The sequence below is a fragment of the Chiloscyllium plagiosum genome, chromosome 32 (genome assembly GCF_004010195.1).
Source record: "Chiloscyllium plagiosum isolate BGI_BamShark_2017 chromosome 32, ASM401019v2, whole genome shotgun sequence".
Classification (NCBI taxonomy): Eukaryota; Metazoa; Chordata; class Chondrichthyes; order Orectolobiformes; family Hemiscylliidae; genus Chiloscyllium; species Chiloscyllium plagiosum.
In genome coordinates, this window is record NC_057741.1 from 16623166 (window position 1) to 16636623 (window position 13458).

At 39.2% G+C, this 13458-nt stretch overlaps 1 protein-coding gene across 3 annotated transcripts in view; it reads right to left on the reverse strand.

Annotated features, from left to right (window-relative positions):
• zgc:113425 (uncharacterized protein LOC541425 homolog) overlaps positions 1 to 13458 on the reverse strand; it is a 38104-nt gene that overhangs the window by 20653 nt on the left and 3993 nt on the right. For all 3 annotated transcript variants that reach the window (XM_043674106.1, XM_043674105.1, XM_043674107.1), the window contains exons 2-4: positions 4228 to 4467; positions 4079 to 4138; positions 826 to 963 (exon numbers count right to left, since the gene is read on the reverse strand). In XM_043674106.1, coding sequence (XP_043530041.1) covers positions 826 to 963; positions 4079 to 4138; positions 4228 to 4392 — 363 coding nt within the window. In that variant the 5' untranslated portion in view covers positions 4393 to 4467. The remainder of the gene's footprint in view (positions 1 to 825; positions 964 to 4078; positions 4139 to 4227; positions 4468 to 13458) is intronic.

Consider the following 13458-nt stretch of genomic DNA (forward strand, 5'->3'; position numbering starts at 1 on the left):
AGGGGCATGGATAGGGTAAATAGACAAAGTCTTTTCCCTGGGGTCGGGGAGTCCAGAACTAGAGGGCATAGGTTTAGGGTGAGAGGGGAAAGATATAAAAGAGACCTATGGGGCAACTTTTTCACGAGGAGTGTGGTACATGAATGGAATGTGCTGCCAGAGGAAGTGGTGGAGGCTGGTACAATTGCAACATTTAAGAGGCATTTGGAAGAGTATATGAATAGGAAGGATTTGGAGGGATATGGGCCGGGTGCTGGCAGGTGAGACTAGATTGGGTTGGGGTATCTGGTCAGCATGGACGGGTTGGACCGAAGGGTCCGTTTCCATGCTGTACATCTCTATGACTCTATGGTGTACTGCAATTTAAATTAAGTATCTGAACACATAAATGAAAGCCATTATAAGTAATAGGTGAGATAGTTGGTGTGTAAGACAGAACTTGAGTAATGCTGAAAAGCTTTTGGCTTTAAATTAGGACAAAGAAAAGTATACTGCTAATTTTAGACTATTTTTGGAAACTATTAAAATGTTTTCAATTATGTTTACATTTCTCATTAATTCTAGTTGAATACTCAAGAAGTACTTCCTATCTATGTTACAGACAAATTAAATTACAGCTCTAAATTTATATCCTAATCGATGAACTGTGGGAAATGCCTGCATAATAAAGTCAAGTATTTTGTGAAGGAATCAAACTAAAAGGCACATAATGTGATTCCTCCCCCCTCAAATGTTCATGTAAAACACCAAAGACTTTGTTATCTGCAGGAAAAACAACAAGTAAGCTTAAAGAATAAGTTTCACTTACATTTTAAAATAGCTTACCAGATGAATAACATGACTGGGTTTATGTTGGAACACCTCATCATCATCTTCACCATAGTTCAACGTCAAAGCTGCATATATTATCAAAACAGTTGTAGTAATCCAGGAAAATACAGCTGATGCAACCATACTGCTCACCTAGATAGAATGCAAGGAATTCAATATAAACAGTAAAATAACTAAATACTGCAAATTATTAAAATTGAACACATTTTGTAGCTTAACTCAAATCTGAAGCTTGTTACAGCTCATTGGGGTAGAACGCTGGAAATCAACTCCCACTCTTCCTGAAATTGTCACAAATGTTAAGGTTTAAATAAGTATTCCTCAATTTACCTCTCTTTTAGACCGAGGTGGACAGAAAGCATTGTATGGGTAGATAATCCTTTATCCGAAGTTCCAAAATCCGAAAAGCTCCGAAATCCGGAGGTTTTTTGTGAAGTTTTTTTCTCATTAACAAGGTTGTTTGGCATGCAAACAGTTAACCCAGGTGAACACCCATTTGATGCATGTTACTCAGATGTGGATGTGGATGTGGATGTGGAAAAGAGGGCGGGGTGCGTGTCCCAGCACCAGCAGGCCTCGATTCTCTCGAAAGGCTTGTTTTAGTTACTAAGTCTGCTCCTCTGGTAAGATTTTTAAAATTTTCACCATCAAACTGTCACTTATTCTGAAATTCAAAAAATTCCAAATTCCGAAAAAAGGCTGGTCCCAAAGATTTCAGATAAAGGATCATCTACTTGTACCTATTATTCTATTGGGGTGGCATGGTGGCTCAGTGGTTAGCACTGCTGCCTCACAGCGCCAGGGTCCTAGGTTTGATTCCAGCCTCGGACAACTATCTGTGTGGAGTTTGCAAGTTCTCCCAGTGTCTGTGTGGGTTTCCTCTGGGCGCTCCGGTTTCCTCCCACATTCCAAAGATGTGTGGGTCAGGTGAATTGGCCAAGCTAAATTGTCCATAGTGTTAGGTGCATTGGTCAGAGGGAAATGGGTCTGGATGGGTTACTCTTTGGAGGGTCTGTGTGGACTTGTTGGGCCGAAGGGCCTGTTCCCACACTGTAGGGAATCTAATCTAATCTTAACAAGAATGACTATTTATTACAAGTAGACTCTAGCTATAGGTAAACAAAGATTAACTGTTGATACATAACACTACCAGTTAAAACTCGAACCCACTTAGAAAACTCTCCCTCCCCCTCTATGCGTGCACGCACACACACACACAGTCAAAACATAGATGTTATGGGTGAAGGGAAAGATTGGGAAGGCAGTTCAGTGGTCTGTCTGCAGTGTCTGCTGAGATTATCCTTGTGCAGATCAGAATGCTTCTTCTCGTTCTTCCTTCCTGAAGTACTTTTAATTGTTTTTTAAGAAACAGAGAGTGACTAGTTCACACTGAATGTTCTCTGACTTAGTAATTAAGAGTCATAGCTTATGGCAACTGGTAAGGGGAAATAAAGTTTAGATTGAGATGTATTTTACTGCAAAACAAAACAACAACTTCTCTCCCAGATATAGGATGGCTTCTGACCTGAACATTCATATCCTGAAACTGTTCAGCTATCTTACAGCCGATCAGTTATTTGGCAGGCAGCAGACCATTGTCTGATCATTTCACAGACCAATCAGCTTCTTGATGCTGACCAAATCTCCCTTTGTACACAACCCAATTTGTCTGGACTTTCTCCACCGTTTGAACCAACAGCTGTGTAAATTGCACCTACAATGAGTGTCAAGTAACTTGCTTTTAGCAAGTACACCAATCTTTCAAAAAATCTTGGCTTTTAAACCAGTCCTTTTCCCACTTTATTTCACAATCAAAGTTTAAAAAAAAATGAAAATACATGGTCATTACAAAATGTCTGATTAAAACAAAACTAATTTTGACGTAGCATGAGAGGGTAAGTTATTCAAACACAAAGGGTAATTTTCAATAACAAATTTAGAATTCAGCATACCAGTTTAGAAGCTAATTTCTTAGAAAATGATATTTGCTTGTAAGTACTAGTTTCAACACCATCTTATGAGTGCAGTTTACAAATTATACAGATGTTAGTCCTGCATATTAAATTTTCATCTTTAGTAATACTAAAGAGTTCTTGCCGCCAAATGTAGCATTGTGTAGAAGATTTAAAAACTTGATACATTAGAAGCTTGAAAATTACAAGGGATGGAAATAGAAGCTGTTCTGCATATTCTAAAACTTTCATATTTCATCACTAAGGGCGTAGGTTACAATTGCAGAATATAGGAAAAGCAGAAATTCCTAGGTTCCACAGATGTTCATTTGTGTTAATGCTGCAAACATGAACTTCAATATCAAAGTAACTTTGGAACCCATTCAACTGGTCTGTAAATTCAAGATGAATCATGGCTGCTTCACTAAACAAACTTGGTTATTTCCTGAAAGACAAGTGATTATAATACTCCATAAAATCAACCAGAACATTAACCAACGCCTTGCTTCAAACTATGAAATTTGGCTGATCCAACATATTGATGCAGAGGGTCTCAAATTTAATTCAGATGATTGGACACAAAAGCAATTCCATCAGATGAGGGCAGAAGAATAACATTACCACCATCACAACCCTTCCCCAACAGTATTTTTATCCTACTTGAAACTGTTACCATACCCTTTTTGCCCACAGTCCAAACAACAGCCACCTTGCTCGTGTACAATACCATCAATGCATCATCTATATGGATTTTTTTATGAGTGAGCATTCCATGGTGGGGGATGGGGCGGTGGGAAGGAAGGACGGGTTAAGGTAGTCCTATTGTGATATGGAAAGAAAATACCCTTTAACTGAAAGACTCATCCGTCTGCCTCCTAATTCTGGAGACTGAACAAATCACTGTTCTCCCAAATGTGTCAAGAATTCAGCCACCTGAAAAAAATTGAAACTTTTATATGTCCAAGGCAATTCCTCAAAATTCAGCCAGTGAGTTTAAGAAACTGGTTATAGTAATTTTGAGTATAGTTTAACAGAAATGAAAAGTAAAACAAGTAAAACAGGCTTATTTGAAAAAAATTCACTCAACCACTAAATCAAATCGAAATACACTCAGATCTTCAGAGACAATGGGATGAAAGTGACCCTTGAGAGTCCTATGTGCCCAAGCACATACCAAAGTGGACTTAAAAAAAAAATTAATGATCTTTTTGCACAATCTCATGAGACAATCACCTAAGTTAGTCTTCCACATAAGATGATAACGACAATTTATTACCCCACTGCAACAGACTTACAAGAATAGGATTCTTTTTCTGAGAAGAAAATAATGCCAGAACTCCTGGAATGGCCATTGCCTGAAAAAGCAAGAATAATGTTTATCATGGGTTTACTGATTTTAAAATAAATAAAGTCACAATACACTTTAAAAATCATATGGATTTACCATTCCAGTCCAGACGGGGATTCTAGTTCTACTCAGTACTGAACTTTTTCTAAAAATTGTATCCATAAAGCCAGACACTACACACACTGCAGCACAGGCTATCTGCAGAAATCCCAGGATAATCATACCACGCTGATTAAATATGAAGTATCTGTAACGTGCCATTGGCTGCCAACAACTTCACCAGTGGTAACAATCTTAATATCTGTTGGTTCAAAGCAAAGTGCTCTTCAATTCAACCTAGGAGAGAAAAAAAATTGAGTAATACACCATACAAATATCCCAAATCCTACTGCTTTCAATTAGAATAATCAGAATGAAGCTAATCATGTCTGTATGAAGGTAAAAATCACAACACCAGGTTATAGTCCAACAGGTTTAATTGGAAGCACATTAGCTTTCGGAGCGACGCTCCTTCCAACACCGGCATCTCCAAATCATGTCTGTATGGTTCTTTTGAACTGCAATTTAGTTACTCCCACACATCTCTGTATCTATTCCTCCAAGTATTTACTCAACTTTCATTTGAAGAGTTGCTACTGAATATGTTTGCAGTATCTGTTGGACAGTGCATTCCAAATCCTAATCATTGTATTAAAAAGGTTTTGTCTTCATGTCACTTCTGTTTTTATCAATCACCTTAAATCTGTGGCTGTTAGTTATTGACCCTTCGGTTGGCGGAAACAATTTTCACTTAGTCCAAACAGATGCATGATTTTAACCACTTGGATCAAATCTCTTCTCGGTATTTTCTGCTCTAAAGAGAACAATCCCAGTTTCTTCAGTCTGAACATAACTGCAATTCCTCATTCTTGGAACCATTCTCACCCTTCCGAGCCATTTTCTTGAAGTGTTTCACAGATTTTGCCCAATTTCCTGGATTTATACTCTTATTCCACAATATACAAAGCCCAGGCTTTAATAACCTTTCCAACTTACCTACAAACAACTTCAGGTATTTCTATACTTGCACCTGCTTTAAAATTGTGCCATTTAGCTTGCATTGTCTTTCATCAATTGTTCTCCCAAAATGAATCAGTTCACAATTTTCTGCATTGAATTTCATCTATCATTGTACACTTGGTCAATCAACCTATATTCTCTTGAATCTATTTTCCTCACTGTTTGCTTCATTTCCAAGTTTCACATCTTCTATAAAGTTGCAAAATGCAGGTGTACCACAAGTCACTAATGCATATCAAATCAGCATTGATTCCAATTCTGAACCCTAGGGACCAGCACTGCACACCACATTAATGTCCAGAAAACAATCAGTCACCACACCTGTTTCTTTCTGTTGAGCCAATTTTGTTTCTTTGTTTTTGCTGCCCAAGTTCCATAGTGTAGTTGTTTTCAAAGCCTTAGGAAGTCTACGTACGCAACACAAAGAACCTCACTTTCACTCACTGTTGTCACCAAAAGACTCAAAATTTGTCAAATATGAATTTCACTTAAAGCTGCAAGGTTTGTAGCTCAGGTTGAGGTTTAGGGTGTAGGTTTGCTCGCTGAGCTATAGGTTTGATATCCAGACGTTTCATTACCTGGCTAGGTAACATCATCAGTAGCAACCTCCAAGTGAAGCGAAGCTGTTGACTCCTGCTTTCTATTTATATCTTTCCCCTGGATGGGGTTCCTGGGGTTTATGGTGATATCATTTCCTGTTCGTTTTCTGAGGGGTTGATAGATGGTATCTAGATCTATGTGTTTGTTTATGGCTTTGTGGTTGGACTGCCAGGGCTCTAGGAATTCTCTGGCATGTCTTTGCTTAGCCTGTCCCAGGATAGATGTGTTGTCCCAGTCAAAATGGTGATTTTTTTCATCCGTGTGTAGGGCTACGAGGGAGAGAGAGTCGTGTCTTTTTTGTGGCTAGCTGGTGTTCGTGTATCCTGGTGGTTATCTTTCTTCCTGTTTGTCCTACATAGTGTTTGTGGCAGTCCTTGCATGGAATTTTGTAGACGATGCTTGAGGCTATGCTGACTTTTATCAGCCTACACAAAGCCAAGTTGCCATTAATGATTTTCCAGATTGATTTTTCCAATGGTAAAATTAGCTCGCCAGTAATCAAACTATCCTCCTCCCATTTTGAACAAACATGCAACATTTACAACTCCTCTGGCAAAACCCCGGTATCTAAATTGGACCAGGTGACCAAATCACCTCTTGACTATCATCTATGTTAGATGAAGAAGAATTTGTGATATTGAATGAGATAAAAATAGGTAATGCAATACTAGAAAGGCTAACAGATAGTCAAGAGCTGACAAAGGTCAGACAATTAGGTGGCCGAGGGGTAGGGATAGTGCAGAATGAAAGGTGCTGGGAGGTTGGACGAGGATAAATATAGAGAGGAAAAGACCACAACAGAATTTCCACACAAGAATTTAAAATTTCAAGCTCTTTAGGATTAGAAGCTCATGTAGTCCAGCAAAGGCCAAGGTGATGAGTGAGTAGAACACAGTCCATAGGTTATGGAGTGTTTTGGATGAGCAAAAGTTAATAGTGTCTGATGGATGGGAACTAGCCAATGGACCGTTAGAATAGTTAACTTTAGAAAGTACAAAGACAAGGATGATTTTTCCAGCAGCAAACAGGTTGAGGTAGCAAAAGATGTGGCTGTAAGCTTTTGCAACAGAGAGGCTGGAGCTTAACTTCAATCACATAAGATACCAAGGTTACCAACAGTAAGGTGCAATTCAAGTTGAGAGACTGGATTCAGTTCCAAGAAAGTGGGATCTCTGGTACCGAACAGGCATCAGTGCTCCCAATATTTAATTGTAGAAAATGCAACTTCTCTCAGACCACCAAATTGCCTGGGGATCAGGAGCAATTTAGAATTCAGCAAAAGACAAAAGAAGTTGATTACAAGGGTGAAACAGAGTAAAATTTCAGGGAACATTAAACAACTCAGCAAAAAAGATTCTATAAATATGTAAAGAGAAAATGATTAGTAAAAGACAAATGCAGATCCCAGTCAGAAGCCAGAGAAGTTATAAAGGGGAATAAATAAATTTCCAGGAACATTAGGGAAGCAAGGGTCTAGTAAGAGGGCAGAACTGAAGGAAGTCAGTATTAGTAAGAAAAAAAAGAATGCTGGGAAATTAATGGGATTGAAAATTGACAAATTATACCAGCCTAATAATCTACATTCCAGAGCACTAAAGGGAGGGAATCTGGAAATACTGGAAACATTGGTGTTTATCTTCCAGAATTCTATAAATTCTGGAGCTTTCCCGGAGTGGAGACTGGCAAAGTAATCACCACTATTTAAAAAAAGACAGAAAAAGAAACAGTTTTACAGACCAGTTAGTCCAGCAGTAGTGAGGACAATGGTAGCGACTATAATAAAAAACATGATAACAGAACATTTGAAATCATCAATGGGATTCAACAAAATAATAGGAGATTATGAAAGGCAAATAATGCTTGTCAAAACTTTTAGTTTTTGAGGATGTAACTAGTAGGGTAGATAAGGGGCGACCAGTGGATGTGGTATAATTGGATTCTCAGAAGGTATTTGATAAGGGATATTATAAGAGGTTAATGAGCAAGCTTAAACCACATGGTATCAGAGATAATGTATTGGCATGAGTCAAGAATTAGTCAATAGACAGGAAACAGAATGGGAATAAATGGGTTATTGAAGTTATTGACTATCGGAAAGATATTGTGAAACTTGAAAGGGTTCAGAAAAGATTTATAAGGGTGTTGCCAGGGTTGGAGGATCTGAGCTACAGGGAGAGGCTGAACAGGCTGGGGTTGTTTTCCCTGGAGCGTCGGTGGCTGAGGGGTGACCTTATAGAGGTTTACAAAATTATGAGGGGAATGGATAGGATAAATAGACAAAGTCTTTTCCCTGGGGTCGGGGAGTCCAGAACTAGAGGGCATAGGTTTAAGGTGAGAGGGGAAAGATATAAAAGAGACCTAAGGGGCAACTTTTTCACGCAGAGAGTGGTACGTGTATGGAATGAGCTGCCAGAGGATGTGGTGGAGGCTGGTACAATTGCAACATTTAAGAGGCATTTGGATGGGTATATGAATAGGAAGGGTTTGGAGGGATATGGGCTGGGTGCTGGCAGGTGGGACTAGATTGGGTTGAGATATCTGGTCGGCATGGATGGGTTGGACCGAAGGGTCTGTTTCCATGCTGTACATCTCTATGACTTTATACTCTATGACTAGTGGGGACTAGCAAGGATTAGTGCTTGAGCCCTAGCTATATATTTCCCAAATAAATAATTTGGGATGAAGAAATTATTTGAATAAAATAATATGCAAGGGAATGGGGGGGGGGGGAAAGCAGAAGATTGGCACTAAATTCTGATGCTCATTTAACAAGCTGTTGAAGGCACTGTCTTGTGTCTTAACCTTCCCTATGCTGGATAATAGAGGACAACAGCATTGTGAACTGTTTCAGAAGCTGTACAGTGTTCAAGGAACATGGGGCAGAGTAATGAATCACAGTCAGAATATATTTTTCTTACACTGGTTAGACTTAATACTGTGTCAGTTGCAGACGGATAGAGTGTGAGTATTATAAGGACTGGGATGACGATGGACATTTTGACAGCAGGAGGGCAAAGCCAGCAGAACTTGTCAGCTAGCTTGGAGCTAGGAAAGCACATTAGTAGTTTGGTCAAAATAGGTCAGGACACCAACAGATGGCCATCATGTACATAATAAGCTTGCAGTGGTCATGATCAAAGAGTGGTTCATGACTTAACTTTCTCAGCAAGAAGAAAGGTCAGCCAGGGGAGTTCAGCTTTAGTCTTGTATGTCAAAGAAATCAATAACATCCTTGCATTTGCTTCAGGTACAAACTGGAGGAAACAGCTTAGTGAAAAGAAAGGTCACACAGATTCTGGGAAAGAGTTTGACAGAGAAGCAAGCAGCTGAATAGCATTTTGATATGACAACGATGGATAAATGAGAACAGCACTAAATTTTAAATCTGTGCTCCCACCATTAGTCCCCTAGCCAATTCTGGTCGGCACAAAATGGATCAAAATCAGAGAAATGATTGGGTCGAGAGGTTCTTCTTATTCATTTATGCGATGTGGGTGTTACTGGCAAGGTCAGCATTTACTGCCTATCCTTGATTGTCCAGGAGCCATTTAACAGTCAATGAGATTGCTGTGGATCTGGAGTTGCATATAAGGTCAGATCAGTTAAGGATGGCAAATTTCCTTCTCCAAAAGGACATCAGTGAACAAAATGGGTTTTTACAACAATCACTATGGTTACATGATTACCATTAGACTATTTTTAGTTAAATTTCAGATTTGCTTCCTCAGCTACAGTAGCAGTTTTCAAATCCATGTCCTTAAGAACATTAGCCTGGCATTCTGAATTACTGGTCCACTATGCCACTGCCTCCTCTAAAGGTTTTGCTAAAGACAAACACAAAAATGGAGGTAAAAAATAATTAAGTATATTTACAGTTGCAGAAGATCATATAGCAAATTTAGGGAGGAGTAAGAATTATAAATGTTATTCTCACCTCTGGTCAGGAAATGAAGAAGTGGGGTTTAAGGGATAGGAGGTAGTGAGGCATAGAAGGAAATGGTCGAGGATTACTTTATAGTAATAGAGAGCAGAGGAATAAAGGAATCATAGGCCATTACAAAGTTGAAGGGTGGCTGTAAACGTAAGAAGAGATTTTATTTAGCGGAGAGACTTAAGGAAGGCCAGTGAAGTCAGAGAATAAATAATTTTAAGCAAGCAGCAAGGAATGGATCAATGTTTGGTGATAAGCGTGACATTTTCTCTGTGGACATCTGACCTGATATCCAGTGAAAACATAAAAAAGGACAGAAAATTATCATACCCACTTACAACCTAACTTTATTCCTTCATAGAATTTTTGTATCCTTCTCACAACCTGTTTTTCTGCCTGCCTTTATATTGTAGCCACATTTGCTGATGATATAGTCACTAGTCATGAACATAGATTGTAAACAGTTGAGGCTCACAGCTTGTCAGCCTGAAAATGATCCATTTCTCACTACACGCTAACAATACCCCCATCATCATGATTTCTTATTTTGTCCAATAATCTTATGTGTGATATCTCAACAAACAATTTTTAGAAATCCAGATACATTACTGATGCCCCTTTATCCAGCCTGATTCTTACACCCTCAAATAACTCATTTTCCAAACATGATTTTTCTTTCACAAGGCTATATTCCTTCTGCCTCTTTATATTCAATTTCAAAGCATCTTTCAACTACTTTAACAATGGATCCTAGCATTTTCTCAGTGATAAACATTAGGCCAGCTAGCCTGCTATTTTGTGTGTTCTCTCTCTCCTTCATCTCTCAAACAGAGCAGCTGCATCTGTAATATAATGTTTAATTATCTCAGTGAAGTAAACATAATTAATTTCCCATGCACATCATTACTGCTGCATTTCGTAGGACTTCTGCACATTTGGTTGCCAATATCAATCATTAGATCACCTAAGCAAAATTACCAATTTTTAACTTGAGGAATTGTTAAATGGTATCTTCAATACCAATCATAACTCCAGAATTCTGTTCAATATGGCCAAAAGATAATCAATGAGATACAACAAGTTAGGCTACTACACAAAGTAAGTGGTCAAGTTAGATAGGAGTTTTGATAGACGAGGGAATTGAGAGTTACAGAGGGCAGACTGGAATTTTGTGAGACCTCCTGCTCCTCATAGTCATAGAGTCACAGAGAAGTACAGCCTGGAAACAGACCCTTCGGTCCAACCCATCCATGGCAACTAGATATCCCAAAGCCTTTTAAATGTTGCAATTGTACCAGCCTCCACCACTTCATCTGGCAGCTCATTCCATACGCATACCATCCTCTGTATGAAAAAGTTGCCCCTTAGGTCTTTTTTATATCTTTCCCCTCTCACCCTAAACCTATGGCCTCTAGTTCTGGACTCCCCGACTCCTCATCCTATATTATTATTTCTTCCTAAGAAATTATAGTGTTGGGGATAAAATAATAACAACAATATAGATACATAATTGGCTAACTAACAGAAACAAGAATTGGGACAAAAGGTCATTTGTAATTAATGGGGTGTAACAGGTATCTGTGCTGTAGCCTCAACTATTTGCAATAAGGAAGCAAGAACACTGTAGTCAAATTTGCTGTTGATATAATACAGGATAGTATATTGTGCAGTGATCACAGGGTCTGCCAGTGGATATAGGTAGTTTAAACAAGTGGGCACAACTTTGGCAGATTCTGCAAGGCAAATCAAAATATTGTTTGAATAGAGTCTATAGAATGCTGCAGTACAGAGGATTCTAGCCATCTTCAGACATGAAATTCAAATGGAACAACAAAGGCAAATGGAATAAATACTTCGGGGCTGAAGTAGGAAAGTCTCACTACAACTGCATAGGACATTGGGGAGATCACTGCATATAATTAGTAAGCTTTATGCAGAGATGTACTCGTTTTGGAGACAGTTCATAGAAGGTCCACAAGGTTGATTCCTGGGGCAAAGGTAATGTCTTATGAGGAATGAGGATCTCACATAAGGTCACCTCAGAGTACAACGGGATCTTTATCAAATGGGTCAATGGGCTGAGTGGCAGATGGAGTTTAATTTAGATAAATGTGAGGTGCTGCATTTTGAAAAGACAAATTAGAGAAGGACTGATACACTTAATGGTAAGGTCCTAGGGAGTATTGCTGAACAAAGAGACCTTGGAGTGCAGGTTCATAGTTCCTTGAAAGTAGAGTCGCAGGTAGATAGGATAGTGAAGGCGGCATTTGATATGCTCTCCTTTATTGGTAAGAGTATTGCGTATAGGAGTTGGGAGGTCATGTTATGGCTGGACAGGATGTTAGTTAGGCCACTTTTGGAACATTATATGCAATTCTGGTCTCCTTCCTATCAGAAGGATATTGTGAAACTTGAAAGGGTTCAGAAAAGGTTTACAAAGATTTGCCTGGGTTGGAGGATTTGAGCTAAAGAGAGAGCTTGAATAGGTTGGGCCTGTTTCCCTGGAGTGTTAGAGGCTGAAGGGTGACCTTATAGAGGGTTATAAAATCATGAGGGACATGGATATGATAGATAGACAAAGTCTTTGCCCTGGGTGAGTCCAGAACTAGAGGACATGGGTTTAGGGTGAGAGGGGACAAGATACAAAAGGGATCTAAGGGGCAACTTTTTTCACACAGCGGGTTGTGCGTGTATGGAATGAGCTGCCAGAGGAAGTAGTGGAAGCCAGTACAGTTTCTCCATTTAAAAGGCATCTGGATGGGTATATGAATAGGAAGGGTATAGTGAAATATTGGCCAAGTCCTGGCAAATGGGACTAGATTAGTTTAGGATATCTGGTTGGCATGGACAAGTTGGACCAAAGGGTCTGATTCCATGCTATACATCTCTATGACTCTTTAACATAAAGCAAGGGGTAGTTTTAGAATAAGGGATCATCTATTCAGGATAGAAGATTAGTGGAATTTCTTGTCTGTGAGGGTTGCAAATCTTTGAAATTCTCTTCCCCAGAGAGGTGTACAACCTACTCCTGCTCCTATTTCGATATTCTAATTTAAACTATAATGATGGACAATTTATTTTTAAACATTGTAACTGAACTTAGGAAGGAAAGATATCTTTACAACTTAAAAGGCTTAATATATTTTCATACACATTAGAGCTGCAGAAACTTCCTAAGAGACCAACTCCTCAACCTTTAAACATAGACAGAAATTGTTGGAAAAATTCCCCAAGCCTGGCAGCATCTGTGGACTGAAAGCAAAGTTAACATTTCGGATCCAGTAATCAGCGGCCTTTGTGTGGAGCCGCAGTAAATGGGGGAGATACTAAATGAGTATTTTGCATCAGTATTTACTGTGGAAAAGGATATGGAAGATATAAACTCTAGGGAAATAGATGGTGACATCTTGCAAAATGTCCAGATTACAGAGGAGGAAGTGTTGGATGTCTTGGAATGGATAAAGGTGGATAAATCCCCAAGACCTGCTTAGGAACTCTGTGAGAAGCTAGAGAAGCGATTGTTGGGCCTCTTGCTGAGATATTTGTATCATTGATAGTCACAGGCGAGGTGCCGGAAGAGTAGAGGTTGGCTAACGTGGAGCCACTGTTTAAGAAGGGTGGTAAAGACAAGCCAGGGAACTATAGACCAGTGAGCCTGACCTCGGTGTGTGGGCAATTTGTTGGAAGGAATCCTGAGGGACAGGATGTACATGTATTTGGAAAGGCAAGGACTGATT